We start from the raw sequence: 20605 nt of genomic DNA on the forward strand, positions 1-20605 counted from the left end.
GAGGGCATCAGTGCCAGCCCATCCCAGCTCTCCATGCCCTATAGGACATGCCCTATAAGAAACCCCAGCAATATATTCACTGTGCTGCTTCTGCAAGGGTGTAAGGGAGGGCAGCGGGGCTGGCAGGGCAGTACTCACCCTCTTGCCCGCTCCTGCCTCCTCGCTCCCAGGCCAGCGCTGGCTGCTGCTGCCTTCCACAGCGATGGTTAAAAGTGCTTTTGGAGCAGAGCCTGCAAGCACTGCAGGGAACCGTGCTGCCTCTCCTGCACAGCGAGGACGGCTACTGGCACCCAAACGTCTCCATTTACGGTCAGGGCTGTGCGGCTGCATTTCTGCATCAGCCTGGGAGCTGGTGCTTTTAAAGGGATCCTCAGTTTCAGCAGTGGAGCAGGAATGGACACAATTTTTCTGCAATTTTTATGGCTTCCTGGGGGAGATTGAGCCCATCCTGGGGCTTGTTTATCCCGCTCTGAGGATGGGATATATTGCTGTGGTCCTCAGGCAAAACCTGTATGCAAAGTTAGACAGCTTCTCCCTGACAGCAGGTGGGTGCCATCCTCAGTACCACGTGAAGGGGAACCTTTGCAGTTTTTCCACCATGCCAGCCCAGGTAACCACCCTACTTATTGGCATACAGAAGTGAGGCAGCAAGAAAACGTGGGTAAACCCCCATTAACTGCAATTTCCTGACCATAAGCAATACTGAAAATACTGCAAAAACTCTAACTGCATCTTAGGAACATTTTATTTCTCCTTCTAACCATTATTAGTGGAGTTATTGCTCTCAAAAGATGCTGTATCTTCCCCAGGACAGCATGCCTCAGCCTGGCCCCAGCGAGGCTGAGCCTGGAGGAGCAAGGGACACTGGTGCACTCTGAACTGAGTGTCTCCACCGGGATGGCCACGCTGATGACAGCCATCCGTACGGCAGTGAGTCACCAGCCCACAAGGCACCTCGCCAGCCCGGCGTTGGCTCATAGCTACCAGCATTTCCCAGTCTGGCTTGGAGGCAGTTCCTGGGGATGAGATGCTGAAGCACGGCAGGCACACTGGAGACAAGTCCTGGGCTCCTGAAGGACTCCTGACCCGCTCAAAGCAGAGTCGGTGCGCAAGGCAAAAAGGTTGGAAAGGGATGTTCTGCACATCACATTAATTTTGCCTGTATGAATGCACGTATTGCTGTTAACATGTTTTTGGATGCACTTGCATCACAGCTGGGAGATAGAAATGCTGCAAGCTTACCTAGCTTACCCTGAGCTGTTTGGGTAGCAAGAGTTACTTAAGAAGTGGTAACATGGATATCCTGGTGGGTTAACCACCAAAATACCTATGGACAGTACTGGTGCTGACCTTCATATCTTTCCCTGGCTCTTCCAAATTGGGCTCAGTGCTCCTCGAGGAGAAGGTTAGAAACAAAATGCCCAGTTATTTCCTACTTTCAGAGCCCTCCAGACCCCACAGAGGGCTCTGCTACGAGCCTTGGATGAGCTCCGTCTCTGCAATAACTCTTTCAGAGAGAAAAAATTAGGAGGCTTAACACTTTCGGATGACAGTTGCTGGAGCTGCCGTCAGATAACAGGCACTGGCAGCCGGCACAGGAGCCGGGAGCGAGCCAGGCTGCCTGATTCAGCCAGCCCGGAAAAAAGCTGTGTTTATAAAAACCCACATGAAAAGGAACGAATTGCCAATTACGCAAAAGTCTTTAAATAAAGCAATGCAAACCTTTCATGTGCAGCAGACAAATGATACACGGTCACGGGGAAATAATATAACAGATAGGGAGGCTGAGAGCAGGGAATGTGAGCAAATCCATTTTCCAGAAGCAAGAAAGGGGACTTGCTCACTGAAAAGGATTAGCTGGATAAAGCCAAACACTTTAAAAAAAACTGTGTTAGAAACCAAACATGCATCAAACAGAAAGAGGAAAAAAAAACAGATTGTAAGAAGATCCAAGGAGCCATGCTCTGGTCCTGCTCAGAAAGAAAACTCTGTCAAAAAATATCCTATGTAAACTTGCCACACACCCCAGATTTTATCAAATGAAACACATACCAAATGCAACGCTTCCTAATCCCAAGTCAAACAGGCTTTGAGTTTCAGACCCTCAGGAAGAGATTTCCATGTGATCCTCCTCTGTCTCCGTTTATGATTAGCCCTTCTAAATTTCAGCATTTATCTGACAAAACACATTGGGGAAGGCTTTCTTTTATCCGCAAAGCCCGTGTTTCTGCTTTTCCTTAGCTGCTGCTGCACCACTCTTCAGCCACTCAACTTGGGAGGAAAAGACTTTAGTCAAGACCCTTTGATTGACTAAACCCAGGATCACTTTCCTGGTGGTGGTAACCCCAAGCCCTTGCGTTATGTGCCAACAGCGAAGCAAGCCAGCATTCGCAGAAGGGGTTATAAATGCTACCTCTGAGCCAAAATTTCACTTTTGGGGCTCGGTGATGCAAATAAAACATATGTGTGTGAGGGGTCCCACTGGCAATAGCTGTGCGGCCAGTCTGAGGGGTCTTTGTAGTTTTGGGAGAGAATTTGTGGTGGCAAAACATTTCAATCTGGTCTGGTGGAGCTGTCACACAGAGCCAAGGCTGACTCCCACAGGCAACTGCAGGAGCACAGTTACAACTTGCCGTCCTCCTGCCGCCTGAGGTATGGTCCTCGTTAACCATCAATTGATATGTTTCGAACGACATATTCATAAACCCCTGAGTCTGATCACAGCTAATTCACAGCCAAAAAAGGGAGTATATTTGCTTAATACACTGCTTTTTGCAAACACCCTGATCGTTCCCAGATGCATCTGTTTCTGTCCAGCAGCACTCGAGGCAGCAGGAGAGGAAATAATTTCAGCTCCTGAGAGTCACTGGCCTAAGCAGGTTCAAGATGTTCCAGGAGCCCTCCTGCGTCCGTTCGAGGGAGCCGTACCCATCTCCCTCCTTCGATCAGACCCAGCTGCTTCTGCTGGTTTTTTCCACACCAAAATACAGCAGCAGGATCCCCGAACCCTTCTCTAAGCAGAGCACTTGATATCACACACACAAGCGCTGTAAGTCTGCATAAAGACAGATCCAGGTGAGGATGGAATTTTGATCTCACCTATGGCAGAGGAATCAGTTTTACCAATTCCCAATGGTCTTTCCTAAACTTGCCATAGGAGTGTGAAATTAGCTATGGAAAATCTTCCAGGAAAGGTTGAGGTTGGTGGGAAGGAGGAAATTTCACACGAGAATTTGAGAAGCCGCCTCCCGAGCGATTCAAACCAATGCAGATCTAGATGCTAAGGCCCAACACAGCTATGGAAGAATCTCTTTCATGGCATAAACCAGCAGATCAACCCTCTGTTTCAGCTCGTGGCAAGATACCTGCAGAAAAATACAGCTTGGAATTGACAGCCAGAAGTCCAGGGTTGGATGAACATTTTGTTTACAGTTTCTTATTCAGTTCAGCTACAAGATAAGGTAATAATAAAAATAACAGTGCTCAGAACTTACAAAGCAACTTTTATCTGAAATCTCAGCCCAAGTTACAAACAGTATGGGTCAGCAGGAGAGATTTCCCCTGGTGAAGGGCATGTTGCTCCCAGAGGGAGCATAGTTGATTTGGGACCTGCCAGGGCAAAGCACTACTCCTCCGGGTAGCATCAGCCTGCTCCCGCCCTGAGCGGAGCAGCCCTAGGACCACCCCAAAGCCGGTGGTTTTGTCTGTGTTTTACAGGCAGGCAAACGAAAGTGTTGTGCCTATGTCTGCAAAGAGTATCAGTATTGGAGATACACTTGAATCCAAACGTCTTCTTCCTCTGTTGTCTGCTCCACCCGAAAGCGATTTATTTACTATCGCCCTGAGTAGAGGCTACCTAACAGCACTGAAAAGCCTCATTTAACCAGAAAAGCATGTGAGATGCCTCAGTGGACAATCCTGTACACATACAGGCATGGTGCTGCTCAGAGAGCTGGGTCAACCTGCATACAGCAGAGGTTACTGCTTTTTCTGGGCATGAATTTTTCATAATCACACCTTCTGGCTTTCCCCATTCATACGCTAGTTGAAAACAATGAAACGATTTGTTGTATGAATAAAATTCAGCCATGGGTCACTTGCAAACCAGTTAGTGTGATTTACAGAGCAATTCGCTTCCTATATTGATCATGAGAAATTCCCATTAAAGGTGTGATCAAACACTTAAAAAAAAAAAAAATCATGTGATGTTGTTTCTGCTCCCTCAGAAGTGGACACAGAGCTTTTCAAACCAGCCTCCTTGGCTGTCATCTTCATTACATTTTTTTGTGTTATTGGTAAAAACCCCCAAAAAACAGGTTGGCCAGGGCAGCTCATAGAGATTTCCCACAGTATATTTTAAACTGTGATTATTAACATAGTGAGCAGTGCTTTAGCAGAACTGTTCTCCAATAGCCCATTCATTTTTAATTAAACTAAGAAAAATTGGAAAAGGTTCATATGAAATAAGAAGCCGAGTGATGAAGGTGGATGACCTTCCTCCAGCCAGCTGCTAAGCATCAGCGAGCCTGGTACAGCCTGGTGCAGGGATGCTCGCTGTGCAGAGACCATTGCTATAGTGTTTTGTTTTAATTAGTTATCCTGATTTAACTGTTCTCATTCCAGACTTGGCCTGGCTCGTTCATGGTTATCCCAGCACTCTCTGACCACACCAAGTGTCACGAGCAGCTGAGGGATTTCACTTCTCGGTAACTATGTACTTGAAAAAACGTTCCCCATTAACATCTTGTTAATGATACTTTTAAGCACCTTTCCAGAAAGTGAGGCTGAATGTGCTTCCGGCGATTCAAGTCGCCTTCAGCAGTCCCCATTCAGGTTTCCCTGTGCGGGGTAGGATCCTGCCCTGCTCCTAGCTTATCAGCTGCAGCCGGGGATTTGGGCGCTATGGGAAGTTTCATTTCCTGCTTCTTGGGCTGCCGGTGGCTGGCCGGCAGCTTTGGTAAAAGGAAAGACATTCTTCTAATTCTTGTTATTAACCCATTAGTGATCTCTGAGACAGGAGCCAAAATTGTCAGAAAAGCGCAGGATGCTACAGCTTCCATCAGCCCATCATTACACAGCCAGCACCAGACTCTCATTTTTCCTAATTTTCCTTTTTTTTTTTTTTAATAAAAAATAAGGCAGATGGAGCACAGGCTTCTTTTAATGTGTGTTTGTGTTTCATACATGATTTACAGCCTCTGTAATGTCTCAAGCAATGCCTGCCTGTGGCACCACCGCCGCAGCCTCATCCGCTGCCAGCTGCGCTCCCAACGCAGGTGGGTGCATGGGGCACAGCCACCTCCAGCATGGAGCCCGGCATCGTACCCCAGAAACTTAGGATGGCAAGTAAAGAAGACAAAAAACAATGCTGGAGATATTTTAAGCAGATGCATTTCTCAAAGCTAAGCAATGCCTCAAAAAACCCCCTAAGTGATATAGTAACAGTGTCAAAAATGACTGGAGCTGCTTTCCTTCTCACTGGCAGTGACTGGGACTGTTTTGGCACAGAATAAAGAAAAATATGTCCCGAATTAGTCCTTCCCACAGATATGTCTTTGCAGATGCTCCCCACCCAGCACTAATGCAGCTTCCCCGAGCTCTGCAGGCAATCATGGCATGAAGTTGCTGAGAAAAACAGCTGAAAGCCCTTTTATCTCCCCACCCGAGCAAAAATCTGCAGCCATAGCAAACTATTGCACGGCAAAGCGTGCAGTTCCTACCTGAACAAGGAGCTCCAGCTTCCTGTCGTCAAGGAGGTGCACTTGGCATCTGCGGCCCTCCGTCATCTGCAAGAGAGAAGAGGCACGTGTGTCAGGGCGCTCGGCTTTCCAGCTCGGCACGCGGCTGCCGGCTCCCCTGGCGCAAGCTGGAGGTTTTCATACGCTGCAGTGCTTTCAGTTTGTGGTTGGTTTTTTTTTTTTTTTAATTAATCCCCCTTCTTTTGGCACTGGGGGAAAGAAAAGACTGGAAGGAGAAAAAGAAAAGCCACCCGGATAGCTGTCACAGAGCAGCGTGTGGCGTCTGCTTGGACGCAGCTGCCGGGAGGAGGCTGTTCCAGTGTGAAAAATGGGGCCAGGGGGATGGTTTGCAGCACAGGGGCCCCGGCATTTCATACCGCAGCCTCTGGCTTCACAGCCAGCTTGGCCGGCGGAAGAGACATCCAGACAAGTTTCCCCCAAACCCATCAACAGCAAGGATTCAACCATCCCGGAGGCAGCACAGAGCAAGCAAGGCTCCTCCCTGGGCTGTGCTGACAGTGCTCCCTGGGGTTGCACCAGCTGCTCGTTTGGGCTTGAATCCCAAAACGGGCTTGTCCTACTTGGGGTGTCCTATTTAAGATGTACCACAGGAGCCACTTGTGATATTCTTTTACTGGGCCAAAGGTGCTTCCATACCAGTATAGCTTATTACAACGGTTATCAAATGATATCAATAAAACTTTTAAGTATAGAAGACTATTTCTTCCAAGGTCCTGTAGGTTGGGATGCTAAGAAATAAATGAGCCCGAGGAAACTCCTCTACAGTCAGTCAAGGCCTTTCCTGGCTCTCCTCTTGCACACAGCACTGTAAGTGAGGAGCAACTTTGCTTTGCAGGGTTAAGGATCTGGACTCAAACCCGCAAAGCCCTTCAGCGTACACAGGCACAGGCAAAATCCCGCTATCTGCTAATGGGATATGGACAGCCTAAGCCTCTTTGGCTCTTGGAAATCCCTTCCTCAGCGCGACTTAGGCAGCATGCAGGCAGCCCCCCAGCATGGGCTCACCCCTCGGCACTCACACATGCCTGGACCCACGGCGGCACAGACCCATCTCAGCCCCACAGCATGGCTCAGTCCACCAAGGACCCACCAGCCTCCAGCCAAGGCGCCTTCCTGAGTGCTGCATGGATCCCCAGCTCAATTTAATGGTATTTCTTCCCATGGCGAGTCCTAAAGCATCACCAGAAGGGAGCAGAGGGTCCACGGGAGCCTGGCAGGGGGATTACAGGCTGTCAGGGGTGTGGCTGCCACAGCACCCTGGGCATTTCTGCCCTCACCCGTCACCTCTCCCCACTGGTGACAGCTGCGCTGAGCCCTCTGCAAAGCCACCTTGCAGACAGCAGGGAGATGTGGGCTCAGGGGGTTAACTGAGGACAGCTCAGCTTTCTGCTTTAGCTCTGCAGGTTAAAAATCACCCGTTCCTGTGGCTTGATGAGGCTGGATGAACCGGCATCCAGGAGGTGCTGGTGGATGCCCCACCATCAACTTTGCCTGTTTGAGAGCCCAGGCAATGCGTGGCCATCGCCACGGGGTCTGCAACCTTGGCTGTCACTGGCAGCATTGCCCTCATCCTGCCGGTCACCAACTCTCTGCGCAGGAGCCCACCAGGCTCTCCTGGGTGCTGCTGTCCTCCTTCTTGCGAGCTCTGTCCCACATCCATCTCCCCCTTTCCTGGGGCCAGGACAGACCAAGTCTTAGCTTGGCCCTGGCCTCTTCCCCATAGCAAAAATCCAGATGTGCCAACAACTCTGAGTCTCAAGCTGGCCATGCAAGGTATGGAGTTTATTATGAGACAACTTCAGTCAAAACAAGCTTTTCCCTTCAACTCATCCCAAATTTACAACTCTGGCACGCACAATCCCATGCAGTCCAAGCAGACTTTACCCCCATTGTTACTCACACTAGAACGCCTCCGGAGTATCGTGCACGCTAAATAACATTGCTCTCCTCATTTTCCATGAGCACAACTGGAGCCCTGGCATTGCAGCCAAAGGAAAGCCATGTAAAACAAGGCTTCTCATAAATGTCAGCCAGTTACCGCCATGGCAATAAATTGTCTTCTTACAAGAGTTTCCTCTGGTAAGTAATGTTATGCAAAATATGGCTTCTCATAAGGTATATTACTTGGTGAGTGAGATTTTTCTCTATGAACCTTGTATTAAACAGCTTTCAGCTCAGTTGTAAAGCTACACCAGAGGCTTGCAGAAGGGCTTTGGAATGGTTTGCCCTGCTTGGAATAAGAGTGGTGTAGGTCATGTTCACACGGGTGCTGGGAGCCACAAGCTTTCTCTGCCGGGCTTCCCCCCAGCACCGCACCGCGTGGCACCGTGGATAAAGCTCAGTGGCTGAGCTCTGCTTCAGCATCTCTCGTCCTCTTACTGTCACATATCTGCTGCATCCCCAGGATGGCGAGCATGCACTGATATTCCATTTTAATATGAGTTTACCAAAGGCAAGAAATAAAGCAGTGAGTTTATTGTGGTGGTAACATGCGATGGCAGGGATGGAAACACAGTCCAGCTCTCGTGTGTTACACCCCATCGGTTATACCAAAGTTGAAATGAGAATAAAAGAAGTTGAAAGGGGGAAGAGGGAAAGTTTTCTGAGATGTTTGACTTTGTGGTTTAGTGTTTCAGCAAAGTGCTTGCTTTCCATGTGGATCTTCTTTAGCTCTCTGTGCTTTTCCAAGCCAGAGTTTCATATCCCCTTAGTGCTTTCACTGCTTAAAGAAAACCCAAATGCAAACAGATAGTAACATGAAGTATCTGAATAAAGTGAAGCTCTGAAATGCAGCACATGATGGTTGACTAATTACAAGGCATTTCATTAACATCACTTCTAGGAAAGGGGGAGGGAGGTGGAGTGAAGGGGGGGAAAAGCACACTGCTTTCACATCAGCTTGTGCCCAGCCGTTCTGTCCATCAGCGAAGTGGCTGTCAAAGACCATGATCGTTTTTAAAGTTTGGTCATGCAGTGTGCAAGCACAGAGCAAGGCACGTGCTTTATTTCTGTAGTGCCACCTTCTTTCTGTGCCTTTCAGTGGTTTGAACGTTCATGTTACAAACTAATGACCCCAGCTGGTGGCTTGCAGGCTTGTTTCCACCTAGGCTTCTCTGCACAAGAGAGGGTGAAGAGCTGCTGCAGGAGCTGGAGAGGACGCATCAGCCACTGCACAGGCTCGGGGGGAGAAAGAGACCCAGCGCTGGCCCCTGCTCCCAGCCCCGGGTGCCAAAGCAGACAGTGAAGGAGCTTCTGGTTTTGTCTTGGGTGATACCTTGAAGCTCAGAAGGACCACAGTGTACGTGGCTGGAGATCTGCTATAGTATTTCCTTCTGTAGACAGGATGCCCAGCCATGGAGCTTTTCACTTCCCTTAGAAACAAAGGATGCTTTCCAAGAGAAAAGAAAAGAAGACAGAAGACAGACTTCCTACTTGATATAAGCTAAAATATGATGATCCTGCCCTCCCTCCTTTCTGTTTTATTATTCCACCAGGTGTCTGAAGCCCACACTATGTGCTTTTTTGCATTGTCAGATCAATACAAACTCTGCTAGTTTGTCAGTGCAAGAAACGGGAACATTTCAAAGCACAGCAAGAAGGAACTGATTTAGCACAGTCTGTCTGCGTGAAAGATGCTGCTTCTGACGCTTTGCAAATTGGCTGATCTGCGCTATCTGCTGCACTGTGATGGATGGAGCTGTGGCTGGCTCTAGGGGGACAAGTCAAGGAACACCTTCTGCTTCTCCGTTTAACCAGAGAAGGGAAATCAACACCAAATCCCTATAGACGGGAACGTGGGATCAGGATTTCACTAAGCATGAGCTCAGAAGCAACAGAGTTTGGATGGAGGAAGACTACAAGGAGTGGACTGAGGTTTTCCTCTCCCAAGACTCTTACCCAGAGAAGGATGGGGGTAACTGAGAGCTAAGAGGCACAAAGGCATGGCTTTCCCTTCACCATGGAAAAACAAAATCCCATCAGAGACAAGAAGCAATGGTTGAGCAGAGCTGTTGACAGAAGAGAAGGACACTTGATGCAGCAGGAAACGGGGGAGTTTGCTCCTGATCAAGTCCTGGGTTTCACTGTGAGCAAAGTGAGTGAGTTTTCCTGTACCAACGCAGCCCCCCAGTTTTCTTCTGGAGGGGAAGAGCCCCCTACCCTAACGGCAGAAAGTAAAAAGTCAAGTGTCTAGTTCAACCTAACAGTCAAGATGCCCTTGATGCTCAAAGCAGAGAGAACTTTCAGACATTTCAAGTTAGGAGAGACAATTCCCAGGTGAGTTCCATGGTTGTGCCTGCTCCTTGCTCAGACGCTTGCACATGGTTTGTCCCATACCTGGAGCTGAGCTCTAGTGCGCAGCCCAGGAAAGCCTTCCAACAGCCAAGGATGCTGTATCCACATCAGTCCCCCAAATTTCCGATGCTTCTCAAGACGTGAAGAGATGGGACTGTGTTACACACTCCTGACTGCTAACAGTTCATCCATATGGCAGGGAGCTGCACACACGGAGTGTGAATATGGGCCACATGCAGTTCATGGGCCAGACTTATCATGAACTCCAATGGAAATCATGCGCCAAAATACAGAACAGATTTTTTTTTTTTTCCAAAACAGCTCAGTATGTCATATTTTTCTGAAAATCTGCCACTTCTTTTAGTGCCTGCCCATGCGGCATGACCCCTGAGCTCTTGAAGAGCTGAACACGAGCACTTTTATTATATACATGAGTGTGTAAAGACTAGGGATAATACATCTTCAATACACAAACACAGATGGTGCTTGTAAGGCACACGAAGATGTGAAGGAACGTGTTTGCGTGGATAAGGTGTTGGCTTAGTGTGCAGGAGAGCTGATCATACACAAGGCATGCGTGCTTTCTCTGCTCCTTGGCTTCTGCACCTTGAGGATGGGAAAACTGATGCTGACCTCCTTTGCAAAACGCTTTGAGATCCATCAGTGACAAGACCTGACATACACACTTGTTCACTCTAATACAGGGATGCTACAGAAAGGAAATCTCTCTTGTAGTTACTTGTAGGATCTTCCAAATTGTTGCTGTTTTTCTCAAGGAAAGGACGTTTTAGTTACTTTTATCACAAGACTTTAAATCTCCTTTGGAGGCTCCTACCCAAATATTTACACAATGGGTTTCCTAGGGAAGGCAGGCTGGCGGTTGTTTTGCTCTGCAGCATGAACTGCTCCGGCGACTGCCCTCCTCTTTATTCATCTTCACTGTAACTCCAAACATTGTCTCGGAGAATCCTATAAACTGTCCGTGACACAGCCTGAAAACCCACACCGTGCTCAGCTAATCTCCGCACGCCCGTCACTTCGTCACTAAATTATCAGCAACTGCCTACAGAACTGCTCCATCCAACAAAAACAGCGAAGGCGACGGGAGGAAACAGCTCCAAAGGGAACCTTTCCCTTTCAAAATGAAAAAACCCTCCTGGTGAAAGCATCGTCACACTAAATTACTCAAAGGCACCAAATGCAAATGCTATTTACAATGGCAGTTCTATAAATATCCATGGCACATTTCATTAGGTGGTGACTGCAGAAATAAAGAGGAATACGGCGTATTCTTCCATGACTCAAATCAGAAATTGTAATTGGAGGCAGAATATTTCCTAAATGCTCCGTGCCTGTATGGGAGGCAATTACTATGCTGGATACACAAAAATCTGTGTCATTTGGACAGACCCGCTGAAAGGAGATAGGAAGAGATGACAGCCCGCTGATTACAATAAACTATTAGATTAAACATCCCGCTCCCACTTGACCACTTCTTACTGCCTTCTCATCCTGGCAAGTCCTAAGCTTGTAGGGAGAGAGGGGGAAGAAAAGCAGCGTGTTTTTGATGTCTGCACTGTTTATTTTGTGTATGTGGCAGCATTTAACTTTGCTTAATCAGGGCCGGTCTTGCAAACGGCTGCCTGTCACACTGACCAGCACTGTCTCTTCACTTGCCTGCATCCATCTGTCATCTCCTGTCTTACAGTCACACTGCAAGACCCTGGAGGAATGGACTATCTTTCTTTTTTATACCATGTGTTCACAGAGCACCCTCCCCAGCTGCTGGTCTGCATCAGCACCTAATAAATAATACTGACAGTGACTGGGATGAGGATGGCTGCGAGATAGTGTGCAAAGAGCTGAGCTACATGGTTGATCCTTGCATGGGCACCTGGGGAGAGGGGACATGGCCACAGCTGACTCTCTGCTTGGTAGGGAGCAGCACTGTCCGGGCAGCTGGTGAGCAGGCAAGGCTCTGCCCAGAGGAGCCTGCCCTCAGGGCTTGCTCATGTTTGCAGTCCTTTGGTTGTGACTCAGTGGGAGCAAACCCTGAAGAAGAGGAGTGAGATGACTGTTGGTGCAGATCCGGTTCACCTGTCCCAGTCGTGGGGCTTGCATGCCGCCCTGCGCTGGCATGGACGTCAGCGCGGTTTGCAGCACTGCTCATGCCATCTTGCGGTCCAGGTCCAAAGCCCTCGTGCACATTCACTTCCCCTGCTCTTCCTCTTCACCAGAATGGGCCATATTCAGGCAGGCTGGCTTCCACCTGGGCCTCGGTGGCTTGAAGCTCTGAGGATGGGGAGACAGTCAGGAGAAACTGTTGTTTCTGAATACGGTCCTCATTTCTACCATTTATTTCCACGAGTCTTTCCTAAACCAATAGTGGAAAGTCTGGTTTGTAATTATTTTTTCAGGAGGGAGAAAAATGATTTTAATTTGGCACAAGGCTCCTGGCATAGGGAACACCGGTCTATATAGCCTGTCCTGTCTGTAAAGGTCGGCAACACAGTACGTAATGTCGGTTGATCTTTCTGAAATAAGCCAATACAGAAGTACCAATGTTTCTCACTACAATGTGTAGGAACCCATTAGATAACACTTCTGCCATTCAAATTTGTTCATGTGATGATTTCTTATTTGAAAGGCTGTGTGGTGCTCTGGAGCTGGAGAGGTTAACTGTAAGCCAGTTGTTTTTTCCCTAGGAAGGGTATCCCAGTCTGTATCCTCAGGCATCTGCCATCTTCTAGCAGTACTTCTGTAGGAGAATGAAGATGTTGCATATTCAAAGAAACAGGAGCGTCCTTTTTAGCATTCCCTTTCAAGGGAACTTGGTGGCAAATGGAGCTTTGGAGCTGAAAAGATGGGCCCAGGAAAGACGCTGTAGATGTAGATAATGGTAATGCAAAAAGAAATAGCCCATGGCTGATGCATAACCAGCCTCCAGCTTCTAATGCAGCGTGCGTTTCCCTGTTATGGAAATGCTCTGAGGCTCTGTGAAATACATGCACAGTCCATAGCTGGATTCAATAGTCAGAAAATATATGCTGATGATGATACAGCATCTCCCACAGGTTTGGTAGGGCCAGAGGGACGTATCATGTGCAAGGCTTTTGGCTATGCCTGTGAGCCTCTTTATCCCACTCCTTGAAAAATCAATGTCCTTACCCATGGACTAGGGAATGGAGATGAAATTGCTGAAACCATGGTTACAGACACAGCTCTTAAAAACCTCTCCTATCCTGCAAGAAGGGAGTGCTGCCGTCCCTTGGAGGAGCTTCACGTTACCCATCGCATGGGGGATCTGCACGGGGGATGTGTTTAAAAGGTGTTTCATCAAGTGTTGCATTCATTTCTGCAAATGCTCATTTGCCAGAAGGAGAGGAAAAAAAAGAGCTTCAGTAATTCGAAAGCAAGAGTCCTCCTTGAGGAAGGAGGTGGGACGCTGTTGGCCGCAGTGTCACCCCGGCTGAAGCATGCCATGAAAGGCACAACCCAGCCATTGTGCGGATGCCAATGGGGAGTGATGGGATAAAAATTAAGGCGAGCTAAAGGCTGAGTGACCTGCTGACTTCCCTGTTTTGTCTTGAGAGCTGACAAAAGAGTTCCTGGCCTGCCCAGGGGCTCCTTGCTTCCTCCGTGCAGTGCTTTCCAGCCTTGCTCGGGCTCCCGCATCACCCGGGGACATCTGCACAGGTTATTTCTCATGCTTCCTCTAAACAGCGCTCAGCAAAAATGCTCTGATTCAGCAAAGCGCATAGCTGTGTCCATAAATCCCTTTTATTTCAGTGTGACATAAGCAAGTGTTTAAGTGGCTTACTGTATCAGGGCTGAAATGAAAAACCGTCTCCTACGGTCCTTAAGTCCATTTACAACATCAAGCAATAACTCTCAGGCGAACTTTAAAGCCGGGAATGCCGCGTCTTAACCTCAAAACACTTGGTGCTTGAGCCATGCAGTTAGAATTAAACCTAATTCCGACGCCGCATTTTAAACCAACCAGGGTATTACCCGGCAGATGCCTAAATCACCGCTCTGAGAGCTGCTGGCCTCGGAGGCCTGATTTCAGTTATATCCTGAGATAAGAAAGTCCTTTCCTGGACAGTCTGGCTTCCTCACTAGAGTGGAGGTTGTGCTGGTTTATGTCACGTATTGTTTTCTTTCTTAAAAATAATACAGATCTAAATCTTTTCAAATACAAAGAGAAGCAGAACATCTTGAGCCTTCCCTGCCTTCTGGTGTTGATGCCGGAGAAAAGAGCAATCCCATACTCTTCACCACCTTCGGACTCTTTTGCCCTAGTAACTCTTTCCACTCCCTTTCCTGGCTAGAAAAAAACCCCAGTTGCCAGCTTAAAAACATATCAGCATCTAGGCATTATCCCCACTATTTACATGGCAGGAGTAGAGAATATAGGAGCTTTGAGATGGTTGGTCAAAGCATCCGCTGAGCTCTAGAGCTGAGGCTGACCACAGGGAGGTGGCACAGTTTTCAATATTATTTATTATTTTTAGTCCAGAGGATTCACTGGCCACAGATGTCTTAAACCTTCCAGATTTGCAACCCCTTCTGCAATCAGGAGAAGCGTGTCTTGATAAATCTTGACTCAGCCGGTCAGTTGTGCAGGTGGTTCAACGTGGACACCTGCTTCAGGCCAACTTTTTTAGGTCAAGAACATGCTAGAGATCTTAAAACCTTGCTTCAAACTGGGATCCTGTAGCTATCTCCTCCACTTTTACCTGGGAAGCCTGTGTTGCTCCGACAGTCCTTCTGAATGTGCAGCGTGCTGGCTGCACCCAGCAATGGGTAAGGGCTGCGTGGGGAATAAATAATAAATAAGTAATCATGCAATAGAGGTGGTCCAGTTACTCCTCCTCCTGCCAGCTCAGGGCTCTTCTCTGCGGTCAGCGCTTTTGTGCAGATGAGTTTTAATTGAGTTAGGGGATGGGATTTCCATCCTCTCCTGCCGGACTTGCCTGTGCAGCCTCATAGACCTGCTAGATCAGCTCCTGCCTGGAGCTGACCGCAAGTCCCAGTGAGAGAGGAGAGCTGCAGTGTTGCTTAGCCGTTCGTGATTCCCCATGGAGCAGACACCGAGCTGCTCGCACTGAGCATTAAGGAGCATCTTTAGGTGCAGTGAAACCACTTGATCCATGTGAAACCATTGCAACCAGAGGGTCTCATCCTATGGGAGGTGGAAAGTGAGTGGCTAGGGCAGCCTACAGCCTCATCCCACCTTACGGACCTTGGGAATATTCACCCGTACTATGTTATTCATCTGTAAGCCAAAGGAATGCCCAAAGGCTGCAAAAGTGCCACTGTCACCAAAAAACATAGCAAAAAATAAGCATCCTCACGCTTATGTTAGTAAGACAACAGGGCTGTGATCCATCATTTGGGTTGCCAGTCCCTAACACAGCCCGAAGAAATAAATATCAATGGTAGAACTAAAATTGGTTGCTCAGAGGGAAAGAGGACGAAGGATCTTTGGTGTCTTTGCACAAGGACAAGCGGCATGGTCCTAGAATAGGTGCTTTATCAGCTTTTGAGCATAGCCGTGCTTCAAGGAAACCGTGCCATGTCCTGGGAGGGTCTCACTTCCCCTGGAAGAGCTCTGTATTTATTCTGTTTGCTATGCACAAAGAACACAGCATGGTCTAAGGGAAAAGGATCTAAATCATCTGCCAGGGCAATCCTTTACCAATGATGGACTCCACAGCCTTTTATAAGTCACATCAACCTCTTTGCAGAGACTCCTGGTCACCTTCTGGTTCATTCTTTACTATGTACTGTGGCAAACACCGTGAGTCATCATCACGGTAATGACCTGAAGTACAGGTACATAGCAATAGATTATTATCATTATTTTTCCCAAAGATGTTAGCATGTCTGTTAATCTCTCCTGCATCTGACTTTTAATTCCTTGTAAACATACATAAAAATGTAATTTTTTGTACAGTTTCACACTTCAAACATGGCATATTTTCAGCAAAATGTTCCAGATATCACTCGTTTGTGCATGCAGACAGGGTGGTAATTACAGGACAGCATCCAAGTCTTCTGGGAAAACATTTGCAGGAGGTTTGGTTTCGTAATAGAGGAGAACAAGACGATTTATTTGCTACTGAAACTAGTGCGATTTGCTGGAGAAAAAAAAATCAATGTCGGTTCATAGGAAGATGACCAAAGTGACCCAATGCAGTGGAAGCAGTAGTATGTGTGAAATATTTTTAAAGGACAAATTATGATTTAAGGCTCAAAGTGTCCTTTTAGCACTCATTGAGTGTTTTTACCTCCTGTATCACCAAGCATTCAGAGGTGTGAGTGGTGATCGCCCTGATCAATGGAGCCAAGGCACTGGGCAGTGCATCACTCAGACATTCTGTAACAGAGCGGGTCAATAGATAGCACTGAGCAATGTTATATGTAACACATAATAGAAAACACACTTGCAAAAGTCATTCCAGATGTGAGAAAAAAATGTAAAATGTTAATCTGTACACAGAAGTGGTGGGTTTTTTTTGCTTCTTGTTTTGAATAACACTCCAAGAACTGATATTCTTGCAGTGGAAAAATATGTCACCGGGTTGTTTCCAGCCGCTGCTAATCAGCGGGTTTGACATACATTTGATGTCGAGAGCCAGGGCTGTGGCTGGTGCCCAGGCTGGGCAGCCGCCAGCGGTTCTGCCTGAGTCGCAGCAGCTGATGGGGTCGGTGCTGGGTGGACATCATCCCCAAGAGGGATTCACAGGAAGGACAGAGCGAGATGCAGAGCACATTCAAACGACAAGCAGCCTACTCATCCTCAGAGATGCGGGTGTTTTTAGGAACAGGTCCTGCAAAAGTCTGGTTTGACCATTTCTGCTCCTGCTTTGTTTGGGAGCACACATCGTGCTGAGCAGGGCAGAGCTGGGGCTGCAGGACTGGGACATCTCCCATGGGCTCTGCCTGCACACCTAGATGGGTGAGGAGCATGAAGGCGTCCTACTTGCCTTCCCTTGTCCTGGTAGCTCCTGATGCTGAGCACCTGCATGTCTGGTGAGGACTAGAGCTAAGACTAGCCCCAATCTGGGCTCAAGCAGGGAAAACTGCCTCCAGGACACATAGCCTGCGCTTTTATACTCCCATTCATCTTCTAAGTAATGCCAGGGTTTTGCATCGCCTGTGTTGAGAATGCTTTGGCTATTGGTGCAGCAAGACCAGGTCCTCTCTGCCTCAGGACACCTCACAACATAATAAATATGGACATTCTGTAACCTCTGCACAGGAGGAACCTGGAATAAAAGCCTCGACTCGAGCCTGTCTTTGTACCAGATGCCTTTGCCTTTTAAGACCCAGGGAAGGATGTTCCTTTCTTGAAGAAAACACAGCAGCTCTTTAATACCATGCAGAATTGATGCAGAAGAGTTAAGGATGGGAAGCAAACAGCCTGATGCAATGTCTGCAAACTCAGCGGCTGGATCCGATACCCCCGAGCCCTACACTCCCAGGATTAGATACCCATTTTGGAGCAGCCTTCTGCCACATGTGTAATTGGCTGTGCCTGGAGAGGGGGCTGAGAAAGTGAGGACACAGCCCAGCACCTTTACATTTGCAGATTGCCCCCAGAATCGCCATCGGCACTCCCAGAGCATTTCAGAAAGCATCTTCCACAGTGCAACACAAAGGCAAAGCATACTCAGTGCTTCCCTCCAGCTCTCCCTGGTCTTGGTGAGGCACAAGTCTCCTTCCCCCCCCATTCCTACCACCTCCTGCAGCACAAACCCAGGTGACACCTTTGATGGCTGTATCAACACCCCCAACACGGCTGCAAAGCATTCCAGGGAGCCCAGACCACTTCAGACAGTGCTTTCTTGCAGTTTTTTGGTCTTTCCAGTTCAGAATTGCAGAAGGCAGTAGAAGTTACCTTGCAAATTTATTTTCCAGCATGCTTCCATGCTGGGGGGGTGTGTCTGCACAAAGGAAGCACTGTATCTGATTACACGTCCCCTAAATCATCCGTGTCCCCTTGAGTGCCCCATTTCACTGGGAAATGAGGGTGTCTGGTGGTACACAAGCACACACGTGGCAGCCACGTGTTGAGATAATGGGCATCTTCACAAAACCCTAGCTGGGAATAGCCAGGAGAGATACTGTCTGTGCAGAGCAAGGACAAAACTGATTTTTAAAGGGAGAAAGAGCTCAGTCCTCCATGCTCCCCTCTCTAGGACAGGTGCCATGTTTCAGCCTCCGATTTTGTGCTGACTTTCCAAGCTGCTCACTTGATGCAGCAGCTTTCCACCCCTGGCTTGTCCTGCATAAACCCGGTGGGAAAGCAGCAGGGTCAGCCTGGGGCTGCTCTGCTGTCTGCAAAGCACTTCCCGGCGCGAAATATTTCGGCTTGGATGGACGGGATGCCAACAGCACTTGCAGCGTGTGTGGTACGGCTGCAGCCTTGTTCGATCCCACGCGTTCAGGAAACCCAAACAAGGGTGGATTTATTTTGGTTGGGAGATCTGGGAACTTCTAAGAAGAAGAAAAAAAAAAAATCTAAACACAGAGCCTGAGCCTTGCGGGTTGGCAAGCCCAACAGCCATTGTCAAAATGTTACGTGTTACACGTGGAAGCATATGCACAAAGGATTTCTGTAGCCAAAATGGGAACATCAACCCCTTTTCGGTTTGCGGCTTTCTAGGAGATTTTCAGTGGACCCTTTTACAGTGAATTTCAATAAAAAAAGTCAACTTGCCTCCCTTTTTTCTGCCCTCAAGGACTTTTCCCAAATATTACTACACTAGGTCATACCACATCCCACCAGTGCAAATAGAGGGTGAAAGGGCATTTTGCTACCCACGGGTGAACTTTCCTTGAGGGTGGGACACAGCAACTGTTTAACACCACGTGCAAACATCACAGAGCAGCTCAGGACAAGAGCAGGACATTGTACCTGCTAGGAAAGGTGGCTGAGGGGGTTGTAAGCAAGAACATTGTTAACTGCGCTGGAAATCAGATGGTCCCTGCTCCTGTGGTCTACGTTGTGCTTTAAGGCTGGGCAAGTCCCACCGCACCCCATGGAGATGCACCCGGGGCACCTGGCACCATGCACAGGGCCACAGAGAAGTATAACACAACGACAAAGCAGGGGGTCCCTGGGAGGCGGGGGCACACCAGGCTCTTCTTCTACTTATTTTGACAGGCAGCCTACTAGAGCCAGGTAAGGCTCTAGACAAGGAATAAACCTCCAGGCTCCCATCGACCTGCAAGTAGGTGGAGTGCAAAGGTGACTTGGGGCAGAGGGAGGCAGGATCAAACCCTATGTGTTTGTGATTCAGCAACATGAAAGTGCTCCCAGAAACTTGAAGCTGATCAAATGTCTGGCTGGGGCCTCTTCTCAGTGTCAGATCAGAGAGAAAACCAGTCAAAGTCTTTTTTGGTCCTTAATGGGATTCATTTCCAGAGCAGAAGACAGGGGCTCCAACTCGTCGTGCAGTCTTGGGAAATAGTTTGTGGCTTTCTAGGAAATGGCACATATTATGATTTACAGGAGAGATGGGGATTAAGCTGTTAAAAGTCTGGGAGAATGAGAAATATCAGGGGATGCTGTCAGCTGCAGTGGTCCCCAAGGCCATGCTGGGCAATCCACTGCTGACTTAGGGAAGGGTATGGCCTGGGAGAGGCCGGGACAAACTGGGATTTGGAGCTGGAGGAGGCTTGCAAGCAATTCAACCGCAGCTTAACCTTGTCAGACCTTGCTGCCTGCTGGGCTGCCATGCTCTGCTTGCACTGGGGCTGCAGGGCAAGCCGCACCTCCAGCCGCTGGAAGGAGCGAGCCAGCAAGGCTGACTGGAGATTGACATTGCCGAGTGACCTTGGGATTCAGCTGTGCACCCAAGCACACGCCATCCTGCGACAAAGCATGGGGACGCCGAGGAGTCACCGTCACCTGCTCTTACAGCTCACCCCACAGCACTGCCTCCCCCTAGATGGGGCATTTGTGGGATGGCTCCCAGCTAGGTGGAGATTTTGGGTGCAGCTCAGAGGCACAGGAATACTGACTGCCTCAAACCTCGAGTGTTTTGAATGAAAGACACCCCAGGCCCCTGAGAGCTGGGCGTGAGCGTGGCCCCATGCCTGACAGCAGCCGTTGCTTGCCCCAGCGATCCAGCGTGCTCCTGCTTAGCCCACGAGAAGTGGGTCACACGATGCCTTACTGCATCTTCAGGGGATAACACTAAGCCCTGACCCCAGATTTGGTTGGTGTTGGATCAAGACGCTCCTTTTACCTTCCCTGTGTGTCTCGCTCCTCTCACAATGCATGACCCTTCCCTCTCCTTCGCAGTCCTACCAGATTGGGACTTGAGACTTCAGTCACTCCCAAGCCCCTTTCAAATTCTCCCTAATACAGCTTTTTCTCCCTCATCCATACCGTGCAGTTTTACTTTGCTTTTGCTGTCTGTTAAGCTGCATTCAAACCTTCTGCTGTTATTCATATAGCAAGCAACAGTAGCAACAAAGGGCATATGCATGACTGTAATTACCTGTGATATATGGAACTAGACTCTGTGACTTGCGAA

The 20605-nt window shown here is 48.5% G+C and overlaps 1 protein-coding gene across 3 annotated transcripts in view; it reads right to left on the minus strand.

The window, feature by feature from the left end:
• Positions 1-20605, minus strand: part of FRMD4A (FERM domain containing 4A) — a 212682-nt gene that overhangs the window by 130688 nt on the left and 61389 nt on the right. For all 3 annotated transcript variants that reach the window (XM_059816142.1, XM_059816143.1, XM_059816141.1), the window contains exon 2: positions 5721-5786. In XM_059816142.1, coding sequence (XP_059672125.1) covers positions 5721-5786 — 66 coding nt within the window. The remainder of the gene's footprint in view (positions 1-5720; positions 5787-20605) is intronic.

Source organism: Gavia stellata, chromosome 4, assembly GCF_030936135.1.
Source record: "Gavia stellata isolate bGavSte3 chromosome 4, bGavSte3.hap2, whole genome shotgun sequence".
Lineage (NCBI taxonomy): Eukaryota > Metazoa > Chordata > Aves > Gaviiformes > Gaviidae > Gavia > Gavia stellata.